This window comes from Chaetodon auriga, chromosome 4, assembly GCF_051107435.1.
Source record: "Chaetodon auriga isolate fChaAug3 chromosome 4, fChaAug3.hap1, whole genome shotgun sequence".
Lineage (NCBI taxonomy): Eukaryota > Metazoa > Chordata > Actinopteri > Chaetodontiformes > Chaetodontidae > Chaetodon > Chaetodon auriga.
In genome coordinates this window covers 16,978,115-17,001,189 of record NC_135077.1, presented here as the reverse complement: position 1 = coordinate 17,001,189, position 23,075 = coordinate 16,978,115, and the positions used below count along the sequence as shown (strand labels likewise).

Here is a 23,075-nt window from a genome sequence, read left to right as displayed (position 1 = left end):
TCATTGCAATGAGGCTGATTCGAGTGGGCCAGAGTGCAGGACCCACCACTTGTGAGGAGTGATATCATGGGCAGTTTTACGAGAACCTGTTCAGGACAGGGTGCAAGACTCACCAACCAGGACAGGGCAGGTGCGTGTGAGCGCTGTGTGGGCATGGAAAAGGTAGGAAGCACACAAGTGGAATTTGGAGTAGGGAGAAATGCTGGGTTTCTCAGCACAAGTGCATGAAGGGATATCACTCCTACCTGCTATCCTACAAAGCTTATTGCAACGAGGCTGATTTGAGCGGGCCAGAGTGCAGGACTCATCACTTAGGAGAAGTGATATCATGGGCCATTTTACGAGAACCTGTTTGGGATAGCAGGTTAGTTTTACCCCACTGATGATGTGTTGTTGCAATAGTAATCCTGCCCAGGACGTGTAATTGAAATAGCTGCCCTGTCAATTTTCGATGATGCTCTCAGTGCCTACCATGGTGACCATGGGTAACGGGGAATCAAACGGTGTTTGATTCCAGAGAGGGAGCCAGAGTGCAGGACTCACCACTTGAAGGAGTGATATGGGCCACATGTTGGAGGGACGCGAAGCAGGATGTTCAGTGGCAGGCTCTGTAGTGACAATGCTAACTTTTGCACACAATTCTGGGAGTCCTGAAAGTCCATGGGGATTTAATTGCCTTGCTATACTGAGAATGTCAAAATGAAGAAATTCAATATAGCAGGGGTTAGCGGTGGAAGTATATTACTCTCTTAAACCAGCCAGCGAATCTATAGCCAGTGGAATGGGCTTGGCTGCATCCCTTTGGCTTAATGAACGTGAGGACCGGTGCTGCCAGCTGAGGTGGGATCCCAGCAACACTGGCCCTCAGGCACTGTCAGGGAGGTGGAGTGTGATGTTTGTGATAGTACTTATGTACAGGAAAATGCAGACGTGGTTCTAGCACCCCTTCAGAGATACGCTGGCACCTCCTCAAACTGAGGAACGTTTGCTGCTGCAGCTGCAACAGAAGCTGTCCACACTAAGTGCTGTGGGTTTACTTTGAATTTACCTATGTACTGTCACAACCACTAGGGCAGGGCAGCCAGAGGAGGCCCATAGTGGTCCTGATGTTCAAATCAGTTGTCCAACCTGGGGATAGGGCTGAAAGACTAATCGAGCAATCTGGTAGTTGGTTCCCTTCAAAATTTTCCTCAGGATAGCTGGCACTCTGAGTCTTGCAGTTTTATCTGGTAAAGCAATGTTTCGTGATTAGAGGTCTTGGGGCTAAAACGATCTCAACCTGTTCTTAATCTTAAAATGGCAAGATGCCCGGCTCTGGAGCTGGCCTGGAGCTAGGCATGGAATGTGAGCCGCATCGTGGCCCACTTTTGGTAAGCAGAACTGGCACTGAAGAATGAACCGAATGATGGAAGTTGGAATCCATTAAGTAGTGTGTAACAACTCACCTGCTGAATCAACTGGCCCTGAAAATGAATAGCACTGGATCATTGGGCCCAATGCTTTGTTGTCAGCCGTTAGCTGGCAGTTGCCAGCAAGTGCCGCAGTGCCCCAAAGCTCACGGCTAGTGATCAGATTGTTTTCATACATGGAGGAAATAAAAATTTTTTAGAAAATATTCAAAAGCATGTAAACAATGATGAAAAATTGCGTTTTACAATGTTAGTATTAGTTACAGAGATATTTATGTACATTTAGTCAAGTAATGGACTAGTCCAAATTTGTGGTACTTTTACTTTACTTATTTACATTTTCTGCTTTTTTATACTCTTTCCTCACTATAATTCAGAAGTAAATATTTTACTTTTTACTGTTTTTATCAAGCAGTTTTACTGGTAAGGTGTTACTGATTTGTAAGAGGATTCACTGCTTTATAAGAATATAACTAGTTAATCTGAAGTAGTACTGGCTCATTAGTTTTACTGGTTTACACAAGTTTCACTATTTTCCCAAAATGAAATTCCTGAAAGTAATCCAGTAATATAGCTCGGTAATGAATTCTGACATTATAAAACCTGTAATAAAATTTTTGGATGATTCTCTAAAAATATTAATTTCTAAGAAGTTTCCCTGGTTTATAATAGGTTTCGATACAAGGTTTTAGTGGTCTATCAGGATCTACTGGTTACAACACATTTCATTGGGGTTTTTTTTAATGAGGATTCTCTGGTATATTAGAAGTTTTACTGGCTGATAAGTGTTTGCACTGGTGTATAACAGCTTTCACTGGTTTATCCCAGCTATCAAATTCCTCTCCTGTGGAACTTTCTTTGACTTTTGGTTGGGAGGCAGATAACCTCTCTGCATTTAAGAGTATTAAGAGTACTAAGAGTACTCCAATCGATATCGCTACTTTTTATGAAGGAAAGAACAACATTGTACTTTTAGAGCTTTAGAATATGAGGTCGCCCCACCTATTGTACACTGGATGTACAAATATAAGTTTGCAACAAAGGATTTATCTAACAAAGTTTTGAAATTGTGTTGGGTTTAATACATTAGATTGCAGAGTCTTGCAGTAAATCCCATGGAGGTAGGATTTACTGCAAGACTGTTATATTAGCTTTAATGTGGTGCATGCTGTCTCATAAAAGCATGTATTTCCAGCGGATGTTTAAAAAAAAAAAAAATCACTTTGAAAGGTATGAGCGGAAGTCCTGATTGTTGTGTCTAACTTGACTCCGGACCTCCAGTCTCCTTTTCCATGAAGCGTCACTTTCGCAACAGAAATGAGCGGCATTGGCACGACACCGGCGTCTGTCACAGGTCTAAATACGGGTGTAGAGGGCTCAGTTTGCCGGGCAAATACGTGACAGCGAGGCACATGATTCAGACTGAAAGTTGGCTTACTCATTCCGGAAAAGGGGAACACAAATCCCGGGACAAGTGTTCGCCAGCCGTGTGACTGCAGCCCGCAGGGAACTTTCGTTTCCCCGTTAAGTTTTCTCTCATGTCTGTTCCTGAAAACGCCGCTTGTTTACGTGACTGTTGTCGCTCACAGGACGCGGGTAGGACAGTCCTTGAAGTTTTGATTTGGTGCAGCTTCAATATCTGTCGCTTCATGACTGTAGAAAACTGCGCAACAAGTTTTTAACGTCCAGTGTGAACAGCTGACTCAGAGACTGAAGGCCGGGCTGCACCGGGGCGTTTGCGCCTGGAAGGTCAGCGCGCCGGGGTCGACGCTGATCCCACCTCCATGGGTTGACCCCTCACCGCCTCAAGATGATCGGGTCACCGGACCTGCTGGCCTTCACCGGCACTGAGGGGTTTGGGGAAGGAGAGGAGAACCAGGACGCTCAGGCTCTACCTGAAGACTTGTCTGTCCCCCTTTTACCTCCATCCCACCCCTGGACTACCTCGGCCCAGTTTCACAGAGACTTCATATTGGTGGCTGAATTCTCAGAGCAGGTGTGTGCTTTTCGTTTGGATAAAAAATATTATATTTAATGAAAAACTAGGAGTCATCATGGTAAAAAGTTAAGATAAGCCCTTATTGATCTCTGGGGGGAATCAGAGCAACACAGAAACAGAGCAGATGACACCAAAAGGACCAGAAGAGAGAAACAAAATTAAAGATTAAATCAGTAGAGGAGAGTAAACATTAAGCATCAGAAGAAAAAATACCGTGAATTCAGAGAAGAAATCTGAGATACACAAATCTGCTGTGAAGTTGCAAAAAACAAAAAAAAAAAAAAGCAGAGTTCGACAAGTGCAGTTCCCACATTTTCCTGTGAACAAAGCGAACAGTGTAACACTACATGATAAAGATTATAGGACATAAGGTGCAGATAAATGCCGTGATTAGAGATGCACTGATATCGGTCAGATACAGACTCAATTGGCTTGACTGTATCACAGACAATGGCCTGATCTGGTATCGGATACAGTTATTTTAATAAGTAATGATTCAGTACATTTTTTATGTATTTATTTGTTGCATTTTGTTGTTCAATCTTAACATGAAAGAAAAACTCTAGTCTCTATCACACAGTGTGGCACACAGGTATCAGATAGGTGCTTGGTACGAGCCAATACTCAAAGCCCAGGTAACAATATCGGGCCTGAAAAGGTCTCATCAGTGCATCCTTACCAGTGATGATGATCGATGATCAAGTACTTTATTAGTCCTAATGGGTAAGAGTTGCAGAAGCCAAGTTACAGCTAAAGCACACAACAAACAACATTAAGAAAACTGAACTGAAACTAAAAGCTAGGACTGAAACTCGTAGTATATACAACAGTAGTGTCTGAGGGTATTCTGTACATGTTAGTGCAGGTCTACTACATCCTGTATACTGATTGTTAAAAATGCACAAGCAGTGAAAAGACAGAAAAATTAGAAAAGGCTGCTGCTAGAGTGTCAGATTAATCAGTTGATTATCTTAGCTCGTCAGGTCCCAGAGCCCTGCTGAGTGATAAAATTGTCTAAGGAATTTTTCTAATATTTTCATGTAAAATAATGAATGTGAACGTTTATATCACATTGCATCTCTTCAAACCTCTGCTGTTTGTGTACAGGTGGGACCCACACCTGTGCTGACGATACCGGACGACCCCAGAGTCATCGGGTCATTTGACCTCAACCACTTCTCTGTTCGCATCATGTCAGTGGACTACCAGGCGTCCGGCCCCGGCCACGCCCCTCCCACATCCCCCGGCCCCCGCCTCAACTTTAGCGAGGACTCCAAAGTGATTCTGGGAGATTCAGCGGAAGATGCGTTTGCATACGTTCACCACATGACCCTGTATGACCTGCAGGCTCGGGGCATGGTGCGACCTTTCTGCATGGCGTACGTGTGCTCAGACCAGGCGAAGCTGATGGAGAATTTCTCTGAACTGTCGACGTGCTTCTCTCAGGCCTCTGACAGCCTGAAGACGGGAAACAGACAAGCCTTTTCTATGGAGCTGCAGAGAAAATTACAAGAGCTCGAGTAAGATCAAGACATGCTTTGATGAAATACTAATGTACGTGTACATGGGTGTACACGTACATTAGTACACATAGGTTGTTTGCGCATGACGTCACGTCACTCTTTTGTTGCACGAAATGCAGATGGAGGGCAGGAAGTGATTTTGTGCAAGCAACACCACTAACACTCGTTAAATCAGCCATAGCAGTTTCACATAAGACAGCTGAACGTAAATAAGGTGTCCTGTCATTTCACCTTTGTGAGTGACTGAGCAAACAACCATAACGTAAACATCAACATTCAGCACCGCAACGCTGAAAGTTTGTTGCTCAAGAGGACAAAGGAAATCTTTTCATCACACTTCGATCCTACAAATATTTTCTCTTTTTCACTTCTGTGGAGGCCCATATGACAGGAAACACATGAATTAGCATGTGTTTCCTGTTGGGCTGCACGGAACAGTTTGAAGCTTTGTTCATAACACTGACATTCAAATTCTGTACCAACTTTTAAATGCTGCGCAGCTTTTTTTACTGCTATTTTCATTCTGTTTAAACACAGTATTTCTGTATGGTTGCAGAGAAAGATTAGACGACACTAGACAACATGTCATTAGCATTATTCTGTTGGCAGAATTTGTGTGATCCAATTCGTGTTGAGTGTTGTAAAGTCCAACAGTCAAAAACTATTGAGGAAAGATAGATGTTCATTAAATACAGTTTGACAGCAGACATTCAGAGCTTCATTCCAGAACCTCAGTAGCTTTGAATGTGATAAAATGACCTTTAGTACAGTCCCGGTTCCCTGTTTTGGTGCTTTCACTGCCTCCTGCAGACATGCAGGTCAGAGTTCACTGTTGTTTAACTTTGACTGTGCAGACGTACCTGGTCAGCCAATAGAAACACTGTTTGGAAATGTAGAAATTATTACTCTAACTTGTTTCATCACAGTATTTACTAAATTCTCACACTACAAACTGCAAAGATGGAACCCTGAAGTGACTTTAGCAGAGGTCTAATTAGCCAAGTTAAGCGAAACATCTGATACCAATATATATCAGCCAATGTGATGATAAATGTCAGTTTTAGTTGGTAAATTTGATCAATTGATTTGAAAATAGTGGTTGCATATTCTTCAGTCAGTCCAACATTTGACTGGTTGACTAATGTTTTCATCACTGATCCCATTAAAATAAGACCCTGATATGATCCGAAACACATGCAGATGTGGATGCAGTTCTGGTTTTACTACACTGGCTGTGTGTATACACAGCTGTGACCCCACATGTGTTAATGCCACATGCAGTCCATGCAGTCACACATTTTGGACGTCTGCATGGGCCCTTGTAGATACAAACAGGTGACAAGATCAGGTTGGACACTTGCAATGAGGTGGAAAGTGTAAATTGAACTTCTCACCTTGCTGTAGTGACATACAGGTGTACTCTGGGGCCCGGTGTGCTTCTAGATGCAACAGAGCACATTTGTGACCCATCAGTGATGCTGGATATGATCAGAGGTGAAACAGACTTGAAACTCTAAACTGGAGAGGGCAGTGAAACATCGATTTTCAGCCTGGTTGCAGATTCCTCCCTCGTCTGCTGACTAAACTTAACTCTCTATGACTGTTTCAGGTACACGCGGTTGACTCTGCTAAAGGAAAACGGGTTCACAGACGTTGGAGAAAAAGTGGATGAGCTTGAAGCTGTGGAGCGATCAATCTTAAATCATAGAGACCTCCTCCGTCAGGTCACATCTTACCCTAACAGGAAGATGAAACAGCCTGACTTCCTGCCCTACGACCCAGCAGACTCCCTCACTGATCCCATTGCGTTACTGCCTCCTGAGCCCTGTCCCTCCCTCTCCACCTCCACCTCCACCTCCTCCAGGTCTGAGCATCATCTGAAGCCTCTGCAGGAGCTTTGCAACAGCTACTTCCTGTCCCTGATGAAGGAGCAGCTCGCTGACACAGAGCGCCGCCTGCGTGGTGACAGGAGTGTACTGCGAACTGCTCGCGTCATACATTCGGTGTCCAGGAGACTCACCCTCGTCAACTTCCTGTTTGAGCTGTGGAGCCCGGAGGACGGAGACGAAGAGGAGAGGGAGAGCGCTGAGGCGGAGCCGCAGAGGACGACAGGGAATAAGAGCGGCGTCGAGGCGCTTCAGTCGGAACCGGTGAGCCCGGAGTTATTCTGCTCCTGCGTGGAGGAGATCCCCATCAAACTGGAGGCAGGAGAAGCCGGGACAGTGACCCCCGACCCCAGTGTTGCCTTGGAGATGACAGGAAGCGTGAGCAGTGGCGACAGCATTGAAGTGCTCGGGACTGAGAAGTCTTACCGGACGCAGCATGTCGTCAGCGGACCTGACAGCAGAGGTATGAAACTTAAGTTCATCATTTTAATCGAATATCTTTTTTGTCAGAATTTGTTAGCTAAAGACAGTAAAGTGTGACGCAATTTGTCAATCAATAGATGGACAGAAAAGTGGCCAACTACAGTTTTGATCAGTGATTGATCATTTAAGTAATTAATCAAGCAAATATGCAGATGGTTTCTCTGATGTAAGTTTTCTTTTTGTGTTTCACATCATTGTAAACTTTAGTAGTTTGAAGAAAATCTCATCGGGCTCAGGGAGAATGTGTGTGAGAATATTAGAGTACGTGCCCTCAAACATGCCTCTGTCACAGCTCACAGCTCGCTCTGTCGAACAGAAACACCCGCTGGGATGGCGGACGCCTCTTCTAGGCGAGCCGCAGTGGATGTGGGCGTCCGGCGTGTGCGAGCGTACGCCAGACGAGCCAACAGCGAGGACAGCATCGAGGTGCTCAGCACCACCGAGTCCATCCTTCCCGACGACCTCACGGCCATCACAGAAGAAGAAGCCGAGCATCAGCTGCTGAGCAACGGCTTCGACAGCGAGGAAGAGAAACTGACAGAGCGCAGATTTGAGGAGACGATGTTGAACGCAGCTTTGTTAGTAAATGAAGATGAGAATGAGCGGTGTGTTCTGGAAGAGGACGGTCAGGCTGACAGAGACGAGTCCTTAAAACCAATAACTGTTTGTGGTGAGGTCATAATGAAGGAGGAGTGGTTGAAGATCAATCGAGTCCATGAAGACAAACCTGAGAAGACGTCCAGACTACTGCAAGGTAATACACCTGCCACAGTATTCATGTCTTATGTCCATTTAAACACGATTTAAGACCACATCCTCACTTATTTTGAAGACTGTTTACATGTGAAAACAACGCAGGCTGTAATAAAGCAGACATCCGTTAACATGTGTTATGAATGTTGTCAGTGGAAGAAGCAGTGGAGTCGACGCCTCAGTGGTCTGACGTCCATCAGTCTGTGCCTGACCTTCACGTGAACTCTGCGCCTCCTGTCGTCCTGGCCGATGTTGACCCGTGGTCTCCGCCCTGCGCTCCTCTCAGGCTGCTGAGCGTCGACGAGGCGTCCGACTGCGCCAGCTTCAACGGCTCCTCGGACCTGCCGCCTGTCCACAGCAGCGCCCGCTCAGCTCAGAAGAGGAGAAGGAAGGCCGGACTCAGAGCGCTCAGGTTCCTTAAGCAGAACTCGTTCTCCCAGCATGCCGTGTTTTGTCTCCTGAGCGGCCGTCCGCTGGTTGTCATCGGACGTGACGAGACTTTGGTCAGAAACCTGGTGGACGCTCTGAGTCTCTTCCTGCCCGCTCCTGGTCCTGATGGAAATGCGGTGATGCCGTGTTTAACCACGCCGCTTCAACTGACCGACCTGCTCACCTGGAGACTGATAGGAATACACAGGTACTCCACAAGAGCAACTGCTGATCAGCTGTCTTTGTGTTTTCATGTTGGTCTTTATTTTAGATGTTATGTCTTATTTGTTTCATTAGAAAATGAGCTTTGATCATCATGGTTTCCGGCAGCAGGCAGTGAAAGCTCTGATAAACTGAGCGTACGCTACCTGATCTGCACCAAACCGCGATTAGCAACTGCCTGGTGAACTTTAGCGTTTAGCTGCTAAAGAGTCAGATCGTTCCTTCGGGAGGTGGTGGTGGAGAACAAAACAGAGCACAGTTTTAATGCTTAATGCAGAGAAATGTCTGATGTTTTGAGACAATCAACTCTTTTCCTTTTTCTTTTGACCAGATCGTCCTCCAGCTCTTCGGCCACCATTCTTCACTCTCTGACTCGCTACAGTCGTTATTTGGCCCTGTTAGACCTGGACCAGAGGACGCTGCAGTGTCCGTCGTACTCCGGCTCTCTCATCGGCAGACTGGCCAACCCGCACACCGCCATCAGCCGAGGCATCACCTACCTGCTGCACCTGGAGAGCTGCCTGACTGCGCTGGCCAACCAGGCTCTGCTGTACACGTTTAGTCCTGCTTTACGACGTCCAGGGGAAGAGGACTTCCTGTTCACGAGCGGATTCTGCAGCAGTGACAACGATTTGAGGGTGATGCATTTCCTGTCTGATCTCATCAAACAGCGCCACGCAGGACATGGACCACCGGTTTTAAGCTTCTCTTACTGCTCACTGCACCTGCACAGAAATACATACGCAGCATAAACACTGGACGGACAAAAGCAACTGACTCGTGATGACGATAGTCTCTTCTAATAACCTCAACCGAATGCACTGATTTCTCTTTAATCCTGACTGATTCAGAGTTATATCATCTGACACTGTGAACATGTTGAGACGTAAGAATCAAGCTTATGTGTTTTTATCTGCTGTGTTAAATTTTAGCGTGTCTGCATGATTTTTACTCCTTGGTGTATCTCTGGATTGCTGGACACAAATGCACTAGTGCCTCACGAGCACCAAAGTCTTTCACCCGCTGGCAGCTTCTGCAGCTGAAGTACTGGACTTTTTATGAAGTACGATGGTTTTAAAATGAAGACTTTTTACTGACTCACATGCAGATTTTAAGATGACTGAGCCACACATGAATGCTGCATAATTTAAGAAGGAAATTACTGTTAAGCCACTGTAGTATTGTTGCTTGTAGTTGGTGGATCTTGGTGGTCCAGAACTACACTGACTGATAACTATTTACAAAGCCTCGACTGTGACGGGTCTGTTCTGTCACTTAACCTTCAAGTAGTTTAGCTGCAGTTTAAAATGGGTTGAGACTGGACCTGTCAGTCTAACCTGACTGCTCCCTGAAAACAAACTTCAGTGTCCCCTCAGTCTGCTTCCAGTATCACAACTACATTAAAACTGCAGAGGGACTTAGTCAAGCTGACTGAATCAGAGGCCCCAGCTGGATGTGTGGCTGTGCTGCAGTGAAAGAGGTTAAGCGTTAACCGGAAAACAGACAGCGTGACGAAGCAGCAGCCTGAATGTTTTACACTGTACTTTTGTTCCTTTGTTGATGCAAATATGAGCCAATTTACTCTGAAAATAAAGCTAGATTTTACATTAGGATTCTACATTAAGTAGTAAAATAACCAGAGTTTCCTCATGTCTTTACTGACATTACATAGTTGCTTCTCATGAGGATTTATAATAGAAGTGAACGTCCAAAAGCTTTTCCAGACAGTAACATAAATGCCACAAATTGTTTTGTGATCAAATATTTATTGAAAATGATATGCAGTATTTACATTAATAGGAAATGTAACATTAAATAACATGAACACCTTTCAGTTTAAATAAAAAAAAGATCCCACAATGCAGAGTTTAACTTGTGTCTGCCTGCTGATCAAACACTGATGAAGTCATGAAAGGATGAAGCAACATAATGTGTTTCCATAATGTTATCAAATAAAGAGGATGTGTTTTAAGTCTCTTCACTGGTGTGTTGATGTGACGGTGTGTCCGACACACATTCACCTGTCACTCATCCAGCTCCTCACAGTACTCGACCTGAGAGGAGAGAGGGCTGGGTCTTCAGCGTCTGCCAGGAACATCAGCATGGCCTCAGGTCCAGCTATGACCAACAACAAATAAAAAAAAAAAAAAATCAACCTGCGTGAGCTGGTGCTCAAAGGAGGCTTTATATCAACGTTTCAAATAAACTTATTGCACATCTGAGAGACAACACTTACAGTTTGGTGTCCTTTGTGCAAATGGAGCCATTAGTGTGAGAGAGAATCAGCCCTGAGGGGTGAAAAAAAAAAAACTAATGACACATCCACACAGCAGCTCTGACAAATCAATGAAGCCATTAATAAGTTCAAGAGAAAAACCTGCTGTGCCTTCTTACATTTGTGATGTGATGACCGAATATGACGGATCAATACCGAGATGTTCTTATTTAACTTACTTTTATGTCATTTAACAACTCCGCTGAGCGCCACAAATGTGATGTGTACTTCCAGTTTTGTTGCCTTTGAATGATTTCAATCACTTCCTCACCACACAGGTGTGGGACCACTGCTCCATAATCACCAATAATCATTTATTTTGACTTAAGGATTAGTGTCAGAGAGACACACAGTGAATGTTTAACAAAAAATCTGTTTTGCGGCTGTTTAAAAAGGAGGGTAATGCATGGTTTCACATGATGTGTTTAATGACAGAGTGAAAACCATTGTTAAAAAGGGTCATCAGGTGATAGCTGTGGGACTTACAGCTGACACTGCGACGGGAGGGAGGAGCAGAGTTTAACAGCCACTGGACTGCCTGCACAAGGGAACAGATGCAGAAGGTTAAATTAACCCTGAAACAATGAAGACACAGTGAAGACTCACCACGTGTGACAGAGCGACTTACAGTAGGTGCTGATCACCGGCACATCAGGAGAGGTCATGGAAAACAAGGCAACAGGTCAGACCCACAACCTCTGACTAACTTTACAATCCAGAACGAAGAGGAAAACTAATCTGAACCTCTGCAGCTCAAAGGGTTGTGGTGCTTTTGTTGCAGCAAGTTATAAATTAAATATGACTCACTGGTCCCAGTTCTCTGCTGCAGAAGACTGAGTGCGTACAAGGGCGTGAAGAAAGGGGAACGAATGACCTCCATCTGACAGAGACACAAAGACACAGTGTGCTTTACGGCTGCTGTACCTCAGCACAGAGAGCAGTTTCATCGTCATTCACAGACAGAGAAGAGTTCTTGATCACTAGCAGCACAGCAGAGGAGTGTTTTCATGAGCATATCCTTGTCCTCCACTTCCTACATGCTGCCACCAGAGGTCACTAAAGGATGTCGTTTAGAAAGAAAGAATCCACCTCAAACAGCTTCTCTTGAGATACACTCAGTGGCCACTTAATTAGGAACATCTGTACGACCTAATTCAATTCAGTTTGACAGCTTTGCCATCAAATCTACATTTATGAGGTTTGTTTTTGTTGACGAGACTGAAACATATAGATTTAATTCTAGGTTTATTACTGAGGTCATAGCTAAAGGTGACATTGTACTGAACTCCATTCTACTTATACTTTATATTGTAGTATTAGTACTTTTACTTAATTAAAAGATTAAGAAACCTTGAGTGCTCCTTCCACCACTTAATAACTGATTATTCAAGCCCCAGACAAGGATGCTGAGAGTTCAGTGCAGTGATTCATTATGAAGATGCCCACACACACACCTGTTGTATTTTCCATCTCTTGCGAGGTCGCCTGCAGGAATACGCTGAGTCGTTCTGCGCTGGAGGACAAACTGTCCCACAGCCACTCGAGAGCCCACACATTCTCCTGAGAGACAGAAAGCTCACTGAATAAAATCTTTACATCCTCATGTCAGCTCCGTGGCTCCTCCAGACAGCACAGTGCAGGAGGCGATAAGGAGACTGCAGACTTAATGTAAACAAACAACATGTGGCATCTAAGGAGGCAGGGAACAGGACATTACCTTAAACGTGTTGAGCACAGGGAGGGCCGGACTCAGAGCAGAATCAAGGATTCTTAAACCTAAAGCTCCTGTTACCAACAGCAACAAGGCCTGATCTGGGTACACCTGTAAACACAAACGCGCATGTATTCACACTGTCACGTCAGTGGGTTTGAGGCGTGCAGCTCAGGACATTTGTACCTCGTGAAAGAATCGCAGGCTCTGGATGTTTGACCAGCGCTCGTCCAGCAGAATCAGATTCACAACATCTTTTGCTTCCTAAAGTCCAGACATGAAAGACAGGAAATACCGAATGAAAACAACTACCACAAACAAAAAATGGATGATTAGATGTTAAAAAAAAAGAGCTGTTAACAAACAATAAATACATACATGTAGAAACTGTGGGCTCGGTGCTGGCAGAGCAGTGGATGAACCGCAGGGCGTGTTGACGACTGTGAGTAAACTGGTCCAACACTGAGACTGGATCACAAAGACGTACAGTCACACACTGGAACATGCTGAGCAAGCTGTGTTTATAGAGCACAGTGCTTTAAATATGGAGAGAATTAGAAAAAAGGCCATTCAGGTCTGGACAGCTCTGAGCAGATCCCACGTCCACTGTGCACTTACAAGGTTAGTGAATGCTTCAAAAACCTGAGAAAACCTTAAAGTATTTCACCACTGGACACATGTCTGTTTAGAACACTGGGCTGTGTACACAGTAGAATCACACAAACTGATCAGCTGTGATGATCACTGTAGACTCACATCAGTGTAGACAGCAGAGCAGCATCTCTGCACCCTGAGAGCAAACTTCACCAGCACGTCACGTCCCAGCGGCACAGCGCCTGGAGAGGAGAGAGCCGGACTCCTCAGAGCAAAATCAGGAGGCGTTAGAAGTGAAAGCCTGTCATCTGTCCGTGTCTGACCTTTAATCGGCTCCCACGCTGCATCAGGATTGCAGAGCTGTTCCGGCTGACTGACCACAAGCTTCGGTGCTGTTGCTGTTTTGAAGAGGCTGAGGTAAAAGAGGAAGAGTTGTGGCGTGAAGCGGCAGGTGGGGGCTTTCGCTGTGCTCAGCAAACTGTTCAGAGCGGAGTTAAAGTCGCCCTCCATGCACATGAAGAAAGGGATGAGGTCCTGCACCTGCTGGAGGCTGCTGGGCAAACAAGTCAAACACAGCAAGTCAACAATTTGATGTCGCCAGTCAGAAGCATTATTATTATTATTATTATTATTATTATTGCTTAAGAGATTTTATTTTACATCACAATTACTTCTTTAAAAACAGGGGCCTGAACCGTCTTGTGCTTTGCTTTCGTATATGTGTAAATATTTGTCATAAGTCATTTTAACATAGGTTTCAGCAGCACATATTCAGATTTGGAAATAGTGTAAAACTTCTTCACTGACAGAAACAAAACTCTGTTAACCAAACATGTAGATTACCAATAAAAGAGCTCCCCTCGACAGAAACACGGCTGATCACAGGAAGTGCTTTAAATGATGAAACAACAATGGAGGATTTTTTTTCCTCCTTTTTGGGCAAATATTTACAAAACTTTATGTTTTTGATGTTCAGGCAAAGACGTTCTGCTTAATTCTTGAGGACAGAGGTCAGCTCAGGGTGTTAAATCATCTGAACACTCACACTTTGGCATCATCAGTCTGGACGACTCGCAGGTAACGACACAATTCTCTGTACCTGCACACAGCAACAGCACAGCCAGGTTGGTTTTATTGTGTGTGTGTGTGTGTGTGTGTTATACATACACAAGTGTAAAAGAGTGTGTGTGTACCCATTTTGTACCTGTGCTGTTGCTGTAGTACTTCTGTTCTCAGTAGAACTACAGAGATCTGTTCAATCAGGACGTCCTTCTTGCCTTTGTCTTTGCGGACGCCCGACACATTCTGTCCCCTCAGCACAGACACCAGCAGGACATCGTGCCAAGGACGGACAGACAGGCTAAACACGTACACACACGCACACGCACACGCACACACACACACACACACACACACAAAAATGCTTTAATATGCAACCTTGGAGATGAGAAAGGAAAACACACACACAAGCTCATATGAACTTCTGGCTCGTAGGCACAATTGAACACACACGAACACACACACGCACACACACACACACACACACACCTGTTCCTCAGGCTCCTCAGCTCAGCAGGGAAATAGAATCTCTTGTAAAAGTCCTGCAGCTTGCGGGTGAACTCGGGGGTAAAGTTATCCATCACCATCTGTCTCTGCAGGGATGATATAACCCTGGAAAACCCCAAACACACGGAGGGAAGAAGAAGGTAAACATCTAAATCAATTAGCTGCTGACAGCACACAAGATCTGACACCGTTTGACTTCAAGAACACTGCGATTGTCTGCTGCTGGTTTGCTGGAGGTTTCCAGCAACAGCCAGAAGAAAGTTGGGAATGCAACCTTTGTCAATCATGTCCAAAGGCTCCACACCACACTACCTATGGACATCAAGCTAACTCTCTTCTTGTAAAGCACTTTGAGCTGCATTTCTGTATGAAAGGTGCTACACAGATGAAGTTCATTATGATGACTATTATTCTGTGTGTGTGTACCTCTGTAGTAACAGCACTTTGGCCTCAGCAGCATTCGCCATGGGAGACTTCAAGATGAAGGTCCTGTTGAGAATCACATCAACTGAGGACAGTTAATACACAGAAGACTCTTAACTGTGAAGACGACCACTGATCTAAAACGTAGGGTTGCAGCAGTATTCACGACCGTGGTAAGAAAATTGATGGTTATCACACATGTGCATTTACTTAATTATGGTATTGAATAGTGTTATTTAAAAAAAAACATTTCAAGTTTACGTCAAGATTCATGTCTAAGTTGTGTGTGTGTACCCTGTGGCTTGACAGTGTCGAATGAAGTCCTCAGCGGCTCCCAGTCTCATGATGGCAGCAGCTCTGCCGTCCTGTTTATCTGCCTTGTTCAAGAACGAGGACACAAGCTCGTACACAGGTGTGTAACTACAAAAACAAACAGACACACAAAAATGTCACTTTTCATTTGTTAATAATGTCCAACACATTGGATGGACATTTGGTACAAATATTCATGAATGAGGATGAATCCTAATGACTTTCATGCATTGGAAAAACAAGAACACAGATTTCTGACACACAAATGGAGTAAGATGATCTGAAGGCGTTAACAGTGTTCTTTCAACGTCATGAACAGATCTGCTCCATCACTCACTCGTAGACGAGGCCTTGCTGGTTCAGATTTCCCTTCAGGAAGGAAGAGAACTGTGCAGCGAGCTCTTGTTTGAAGCTCTGCAGCATCGTCTCTGAACAACAGGACGACAAATTCAACGGCAATGACATCAAATGTAAGGACAGTCTAACAGAAAGTGGGTCAGTCTGAGGATTTCCAAATGTGAGTGTGCAAGAGCGAGTACCTGCATGTCGGAGATGAGCATCTACTTCAGACAGCGTGAGGTTGAAAGACCTCAGGCCTCCGAGCAGCGCGCTGTTTCTGAGCTTGTTCCAGAAGTCGCTCCTCTTGTGGCTGTTGCAGTGGGACACGCCGCTGTGACACCACACTGCACACTGAACACACACAGACACACACACACACACCGGGCGACATTAATGCAGCTGTTACAACAATGCTGCTTCCAGCTGTTCAGTGACATTCTCTTAACTCTAAAGACGACAAGTGACAGAAGAAATGTAGGCGGTGAAATGCTTCCAGTTCCTCCAGTGGCTTGTGAGAGTTTACACATCATGCATTTAGTTTTGATGTGTTTGTGTTTGTGTGTATTATTCCAGGTAGATCAGTGTGGCCGTGTGTGCAGTTTACAGACTACATCAACACATACTGAAGAAGCCGGCTTGTCGCAGATGTAGCAGAAGCACTGATCGCAAATGAGCTGGTTAAAGGCCACAGGAGCGCTGATCACACCATATGTAGACCTGAGCAGGACAGAAGGGAAGGAGGGTGATTATCTGTAATGGAGGAGCATAAAGTATTGATCCGTGTTTCACAAGATGTGTGGCATTCAACTCACGTGAAAGGGTGTATGGGACAGTCATACCGCGCATGAGGCAGCACCTCAGCGCGGCGGGAGAAGGTAACGACCAGGTCTTCATCCAGAGCGCTGGGAGTTAAAGCACAGTCTGAAACACAGAGGAAGAGCGGCTGTGGATAACATCATCCACCGACACATACAGGCTGGTGTGGAAAGTAAACACAGCTGTTACCGCTCTTCTTTACGTCCTCCACAATGACAACTGAGGGTTCACAGTCGTCATCATCATCATCATCGTCATCACTGAGGATGATTATTTCTCCATTGTTCGTTGTACACATCAGAAATGTCCTGCTCAAAAAAACAGAGAGACCAAACCCTTCATGTTTTGTTGCACACTGAGAGCTCGCAGGTTTTGGCTGGTTTGTTAGGACCGAGTCTTCGCCACGTTTTTCTTTCGCTAACTTTCACGTTATCTTACTTTCAAGAAGTTAACATTACTTTCCTCAAGACAGGAAACACAAAGTTAACTACGCGTAAACACATTCGGCAATTATGTCAACAGTAGGTGTCAACTCTCTTTTCCGTTTTACTTTAAATATAAACGTTTAAATATATTTTAATAGCTGTTTTACTTTTGAGAGCGACAGAACAATCTTACCTTTGATGCCGTTTAAACAAGCTCTTCTCTGCGCGCCGTGCTCAGACGTCACCATCACCGGATGTGACGTCTACTTTTCTTCTTTGCTGGCTTTATTGGTGGCGTTTAAATTCACTAGGTATTACCGCCACCTACTGGAGGGCAGTGAGGAGCAGCGTTTCTTTCCTCAGCTTGATTAAGAGGCTATTTCTCATCTTCTCATTACAAGTGATTAACAGGAGGACACACATAAGACATGACAAGATACACAAACAACATTTTTTTTCTTTTTAAAGCCATCTACTATGCTAGAGTGTGGAATAGCATTAACTATTTCATAAAAATCTTCTTTTTTATTTGATTGTATGTATCACATAAGGTTCTCTCAAGGAAATGCATGAACAGGTTTTACTTATTATTGTGCTGTCGTTGTCCTCTTGAGGTAAATGGATCTCTTAAACTTTTGACATTAGCTTTTTAGTAGCTCTTAATTGAATTTCCTTCTACACAACTAAGTCATTTGATTTTTCAATTGAAAATGTAACACCAGCTAATGCCCATCAATAAACATATACATATCATCATATACATACCTGATCCATCTGTAACCTCTCACTGCCTTATTTCCTTCCTCATTACACACATCTATTTTCAATCATCTCCTCTAGTTATCATACAAAACATTTTATTTCTGAATAGATTCAGAATTTTATCTACAATTTTTAATAATTTCCTGTTCTGTTGCACTCACAAAAGTCTTCCAAATGTAACAAAGACGGTAGAGGAACGAGGATCATGTACTGAAACTTAGATTTTATTTCCATTGAAATATAAATTACAATGACATTGATCTTTCAAGAAAAACAAATTTGCAATAAGTTAACTAACAGAGGGTCCACAAGCCGTGACTCTGACCCAAAGTCCATCCAGTGTTACACAACTGAATGCAAACAGGCCAACAGAGGATCAAGTAGACAAACAGATGTTTTCAGGAGTGCCGTTACAGAGCAGCACTGCTCTTCTTGTCCTTCTTACGAGAATTAAATCTCCTTTCTGCTCTCTGGTTCCTTTGGACCTCTGTCACTGCATCTGCAGCTTCTGCTTTCAGCGCTGCAGAGCTCGTCTTCGACTGCAGCTCTGCCTTCTCATCCTCAGCACTCTGAGCAGGCATGTCTCTCAGCCACTGCTGGTAGTAACCACGGAAACCATCGATTTGGACCAGGTAGTTGTTTCTGGACTTGTACTGTAATTAATGGAAGGGAGAAAAGATAAGGGCGTGAGTGGGTTTGTACTGACTGGTTGCTTGACACCAGGTGAAACTCTTGTGCCCTCACGTTCTGTACGGATGCTCACCTGGTTATAGCTGGGAGGATACTGCGAGGCAAACTCCAGCTGTTTGATGATGACCTCATTAGGCCACACCTCCATGCTCCTCATGCTTTTCAGCATTGCTGTAAGGTAGGCGTAATCCAGTCTTCGAGATGCTCGGCCAATTAGAGCAGAGAACACGTGGACGTTTGGCTTAAGTCCCGCCTCCTGCAGAAAGATAAAGAAAAACTATGATATTAGTACTCTACTACTACTACTCTTCACACAATTACTGCTGATACTAGAGAAGTATTTCCTAAATCTGTTCAATGTTTCTGTTCACCATTAATTTTGGTGTAAAAGGGGCATTAATTCACATCAACGTAAAACAAGCAGAAATTAGAAAAAGCAGCTGTGACAGAATCTAAAAAGATTTTCTGGCCTCGATCACACAAATACAACGCACATTCTAAATTTAACATCTATTCTGTCTTTTAGGATGCGTATTTTCTCACCTCCATGTCTTTCAGCAGCTGCAGACCATCGTTCTGTCGCTCACAGCCTAACGCGAGGCATCCGAACGTCTGCACATTCACGTTTACGTTGCGCTGTCGCATCACACTCCACACAGCCTGGAAAGAGGAAAAACATTTGGTCTCTGGTTTTCACATCATTGTAAAATAAAATATAACAAAATAGAAAAAAATAAACAGAAACATATCTTTCCAGTGTCCCTCATTGTTGCAGGTAGACACCCAGGTTTCATAGGCACTACTTCTTTGGAGGAAAGTATTTCTAATAAAAACACAGCATGTGTTCACAGCATGGTTTCATAGGTTAATGAGAGCAGCAGGGACACTGCCTCATGTATTAGGGTGGAGGCAGAAACCTGGTCACATACAACTAAAACCATCTGTAGGGCTAGATACTACTGAAGGGAATAATGGCAGAAAAAAAAAAGAACAAACTTGTAAGTTTGAATGTGTGAGTGTGTGTGTGTGTGTGTGTGTGTGTGTGTACCTTTGCGCCCTCTTGGTCACCAGCTTTGGCTGCTCTGCGAATCGCAGAGTTAAAGAAGGCGACGTCCAGCTTCACTTTATGCTGTCTGGCGACCTTCAGCAGCACCTGCAGAGACTGGTAGCCCGGCTCCATCATGTCGGCCAGCAGGGTCAGAGTTTTGAGGTCTGGACTGAGTCTGCTGGCTTCCATCTTCTCCAGGAAACCTGTAGCTCCTCCGATGAGGGCGATCCTATCTGATGCTCCATCCACAGTGCCGAGGGAGATCACACCCCCCCTCTTACCCTCAAAAAGGTCCAGTAGGTTAGGGGCTGTACAATCACCTGCTAAGTCAACAGGCAGCGAGACAGTTTGACTAACTGGTATCAAATTGGTCGAGTCTTGTCTGCTGTAGGACTCCTCACGGTCTCGGTCGTCCTGCTGACCGTCACTGACTGGATCAGGTTGGATAAACAACTGCCGCTCCAGAAGGTCAATGCCTATTAAGTCCTTGCTTCCAGACTCTGACTTGTCGCGTGACAAACGTTCCGTCCCGTACGTCTCGACAGGCCTCAGCAGCAGGTCAGTGGCCAGGGCAGGATCGCCAATCCCACAATCCCTTGCAGTTCTTAAGAGCAGGTTATAGTTATTTGAGTCTGGATGAAGGCCTGACCTCAGCATCTGGCGCCAAACCTGCCATAAAAACAAATAAGGCGCTCACTGACTGCACAATAACAATATTACAGGTTCACTGTGTGTTTTACTTTGTGAGTCTGATCAGTGTCTGAGTGCACAATATCTGGTTAGCAATTTTGCTGCTGTGTAAAGTAAATGCTTGTCAGTTTAAGTTTTGGCCAAAGCAGTGAACCAAAAATCAGGAGCAGGAGGAGATGGTGAACATGGCTGCAGACAGAGGAAAAGAGTGCAACATGGAAATCCTATTCTGCAAAGTCAGCTTGAATACGTTTTAAGTGGTTGGATTGTAAACGAAGGTCACAGCAACAAGTCACACTGAGGGATTCTGGACTGTAAGACCACAGTTTTTGATTGACAACAAGAGCTGACAATAACAGCCCAAGTCATTTATGTTTAAGAAACATTACTAAAGGCCAATATATTATCATTAGAATTTCAAAACTCCCAATCAAAGATTCAGACTATACTGATGACCAAATATTTCAGCATGTTTCTCTCCTGTGTGACAGCCTCTGCTCTGAAAGCCCTTTCATACCGATGCAGTTTGTTGCCTCGTGTATCTACCTGTAAAGCCAGTCTGAATCCTGTTTCTTTGTCCTTCAAACAGCCCATCAGCAGGTAGTGAAAGGTCTCCTGAGTCACAGTATGACCGTTCTGCAGCATCTCCTACAAACAAAGACAAACTCGGATAAATAAATAAATAAATAAATAAATAAATAAATAAATAACCCAGTTCAGCAGCAAAACCCTCCACACAGCCAAACTCATGTCGTACCCTGAGCGTGTGAATGCAGGCTTGAAGGTGGTTGGTGATGGCGTGTGTCTTGAGAAGGGCGTGGTATGTGATGGTGCTGAGGGGGTGGTTTTTACGACGGAGTTCTTGCTCCAACTTCAGTGCCTGCTGGAGACCGGCTTGTTTGGATGGCGACTCGGCGCAGGCATTGAATAACGCGGTGTACGTCGCATCTGTAGCATCCAGACCTCGCTTCTTCATCTGCAAGACACAAACACATATTTACACACATTATTACTGAACTTGAGGAGTAAATATGAAGCTCCTTATTGTAGGCTGAAAGCAGACTATTCATTTATACACTGATGACAAAGAAAAGCAGCACATCCTGATATTTAAGTAGCTGGAACCAGCAAATGCTTGACACTCTTGCTTGAAAAATTACTTAATCGATTGTCAAAATAGCTGTCAATTAACACGTTTTATACCACTTTAAGATCTGGAGTATAATATAACATGCTAATGACAATGCTGAAGGAGCACATCAACATCCTTACATCATTGTAGAGTCTGAAGGCCTTCTTGAGTTGTCCAGCTCGACCGCAGCCTCCGATCAGGACCGTGTAGTTGTACTCCTCCGGCTGCAGCCTCTCCCCCTGCAGCATGTCTCTGCTGAACATATCCAAAGCCTCCTGCAGCTGTCAGAGGAGAAATGGGGTTTAAACACAAAGGGAGGTGGGAGACACAAGAAGACGGATAAAACAGCTCGCATGGACCAACCTTGCCCTCTTTGATCAGCTTCTTGCACTGTAAGAAGTACCAGTACGTCGTGTTTCTCCTCCCGGGCCTCCGACGAGGTTGCACCGGGTCTTCTTCCTCGTCGTCCTCCTCTCGGTACCGCAGATCCTGCATGTCAGAGCTGCTCTTCCTGAAAAACCTTCTGGAGGACATGTCTTTGGAGAGCGAGCCGAAGTTGTCTTGGTCCAGTGGGTCGCTTTCGGCTGGGACTGACAGGGAGCCCAGAGGGTCCGTACCCACATTGGAGGAGGACGACAGGGGCACAGATCTGGCGGTTAGTGTCCTTTGCAGTTGCCAGGGAGTCGGTGTAAGGAGCTTTGATGACCGTGATGAATTCTGTACCCCCAGAATAAGGGTTCTGGTTGTGTTCGTAACAGATGACAACAAGGACAACTTAGCAACGGGGACCGAGACTTTCCTCCCGTTTCGCATACACGAACAAGCGACGGACGTTAACATATTTACCGATTTTGTCGAGCAAATTACAAACTAATTAACACGTCTTTTAACGGGTTGTCAAACCTAAGTTGATAGTTAGAGGGTAACTTAGCCCCGTAGCTCCTAGCATGGTGTGCTTGCCATGATGTTTCACGTCCCAAACTAAACAAGACCTGAATAGTAGATATCGAACACACAATATATAGCATCCTTTCTGGTGCTCTGGTGCCGGGAAAGCATTACTTACGACATTAATTGAGTTTTACAATGTCACTGTTTATCACTGAGCTACACAAATTATTGAACAAGCTTAATCTCTTCTGGATACCTCGGATCGACTACATCGGTGATACATTACTATGCCTGTGCGCTTGATTGAATACGTCCCATCCTTGATTGGAAGTCTAACGTTACGACAGGGCCCTCACCTGGTCACAAAAGTAATTTTTGCCTCTGTTCCTGGGTGAAATTGGGTGAACAGAAGAGTATTTGGACGATATCTTGAACGACTATCAGACAAATCATACTGAACAATGGAAACAGAATAAACGTGGCACAAATGCACAGATAACTGAAAACATTATTATTCAGTCTCCTCATTCACTTTTAAACTGTTAAGACATCTTTTGACCGACAGGCTAAAAGGTCAGCAGTGAGTATGTCTACAAAACATTAGAATCCTACTTTTGAGTCTGACCTTGGTTTTAATATTCAGGACACATTCAGTTACAATGACCATTGCGCAGCCATGTTATTCATCTCCTATTCT

General features: G+C 44.5%; 3 protein-coding genes across 7 annotated transcripts; 1 reads left to right on the top strand and 2 right to left on the bottom strand.

The window, feature by feature from the left end:
* Nucleotides 1-2,689: 2,689 nt before the first annotated feature.
* Nucleotides 2,690-10,469, top strand: smcr8b (Smith-Magenis syndrome chromosome region, candidate 8b). 2 transcript variants are annotated; one of them, XM_076729563.1, is made up of 6 exons: nt 2,690-3,405; nt 4,516-4,928; nt 6,541-7,280; nt 7,617-8,054; nt 8,207-8,690; nt 9,036-10,469. In XM_076729563.1, exons 1-6 carry the CDS (start codon nt 3,220-3,222, stop codon nt 9,454-9,456), a joined length of 2,682 nt encoding a protein of 893 aa, XP_076585678.1. In that variant the 5' UTR covers nt 2,690-3,219; the 3' UTR covers nt 9,457-10,469. The 2 variants fall into 2 exon arrangements, with proteins under 2 accessions (XP_076585678.1, XP_076585677.1); XM_076729562.1 differs by having other exon boundaries at nt 7,593-8,054.
* Nucleotides 10,470-10,671: 202 nt separating this feature from the next.
* On the bottom strand, nt 10,672-17,056 carry LOC143320122 (uncharacterized). 4 transcript variants are annotated; one of them, XR_013077120.1, is made up of 20 exons: nt 16,930-17,056; nt 16,737-16,845; nt 16,548-16,641; nt 16,125-16,275; nt 15,923-16,013; nt 15,568-15,693; nt 15,277-15,339; nt 14,833-14,955; nt 14,489-14,644; nt 14,330-14,383; nt 13,608-13,834; nt 13,447-13,526; nt 13,069-13,158; nt 12,877-12,954; nt 12,697-12,801; nt 12,434-12,539; nt 11,787-11,859; nt 11,466-11,517; nt 10,941-10,992; nt 10,672-10,822 (listed from the first exon to the last, which is right to left on the bottom strand). XR_013077120.1 is itself a non-coding variant. In XM_076729565.1 (19 exons), exons 1-18 carry the CDS (start codon nt 17,036-17,038, stop codon nt 10,971-10,973), a joined length of 1,836 nt encoding a protein of 611 aa, XP_076585680.1. In that variant the 5' UTR covers nt 17,039-17,056; the 3' UTR covers nt 10,672-10,822; nt 10,941-10,970. The 4 variants fall into 4 exon arrangements, 2 of the variants coding, with proteins under 2 accessions (XP_076585680.1, XP_076585679.1); XR_013077121.1 differs by lacking the exon at nt 14,330-14,383; XM_076729565.1 differs by lacking the exon at nt 11,787-11,859.
* A 643-nt stretch (nt 17,057-17,699) lies between these two features.
* Nucleotides 17,700-22,470, bottom strand: ptcd1 (pentatricopeptide repeat domain 1). Its single transcript, XM_076727436.1, has 8 exons — nt 21,851-22,470; nt 21,628-21,768; nt 21,113-21,331; nt 20,902-21,003; nt 19,666-20,334; nt 19,161-19,277; nt 18,691-18,873; nt 17,700-18,580 (listed from the first exon to the last, which is right to left on the bottom strand). Exons 1-8 carry the CDS (start codon nt 22,325-22,327, stop codon nt 18,338-18,340), a joined length of 2,151 nt encoding a protein of 716 aa, XP_076583551.1. The 5' UTR covers nt 22,328-22,470; the 3' UTR covers nt 17,700-18,337.
* Nucleotides 22,471-23,075: the final 605 nt, after the last annotated feature.

Excerpts from the sequence above, each read along its gene's own strand:
- smcr8b (XM_076729562.1), top strand. The coding sequence starts at position 3,220 with ATGATCGGGTCACCGGACCTGCTGGCCTTCACCGGCACTGAGGGGTTT. Across the intron at positions 3,406-4,515 it reads TGGCTGAATTCTCAGAGCAG|GTGGGACCCACACCTGTGCT; the intron begins GTGTGTGCTTTT and ends GTTTGTGTACAG. Across the intron at positions 8,691-9,035 it reads AGACTGATAGGAATACACAG|ATCGTCCTCCAGCTCTTCGG; the intron begins GTACTCCACAAG and ends TCTTTTGACCAG.
- LOC143320122 (XM_076729564.1), bottom strand. The coding sequence starts at position 17,038 with ATGTGTACAACGAACAATGGAGAAATAATCATCCTCAGTGATGACGAT. Across the intron at positions 15,694-15,922 it reads CAGCAAGGCCTCGTCTACGA|TTACACACCTGTGTACGAGC; the intron begins GTGAGTGATGGA and ends TTGTTTTTGTAG. Across the intron at positions 11,860-12,433 it reads AGAGATGGAAAATACAACAG|ATGGAGGTCATTCGTTCCCC; the intron begins GTGTGTGTGTGG and ends TGTCTCTGTCAG.
- ptcd1 (XM_076727436.1), bottom strand. The coding sequence starts at position 22,327 with ATGTTAACGTCCGTCGCTTGTTCGTGTATGCGAAACGGGAGGAAAGTC. Across the intron at positions 20,335-20,901 it reads GATTCAGACTGGCTTTACAG|GTTTGGCGCCAGATGCTGAG; the intron begins GTAGATACACGA and ends TTTTTATGGCAG. Across the intron at positions 18,874-19,160 it reads AGCTGCTGAAAGACATGGAG|GAGGCGGGACTTAAGCCAAA; the intron begins GTGAGAAAATAC and ends ATCTTTCTGCAG.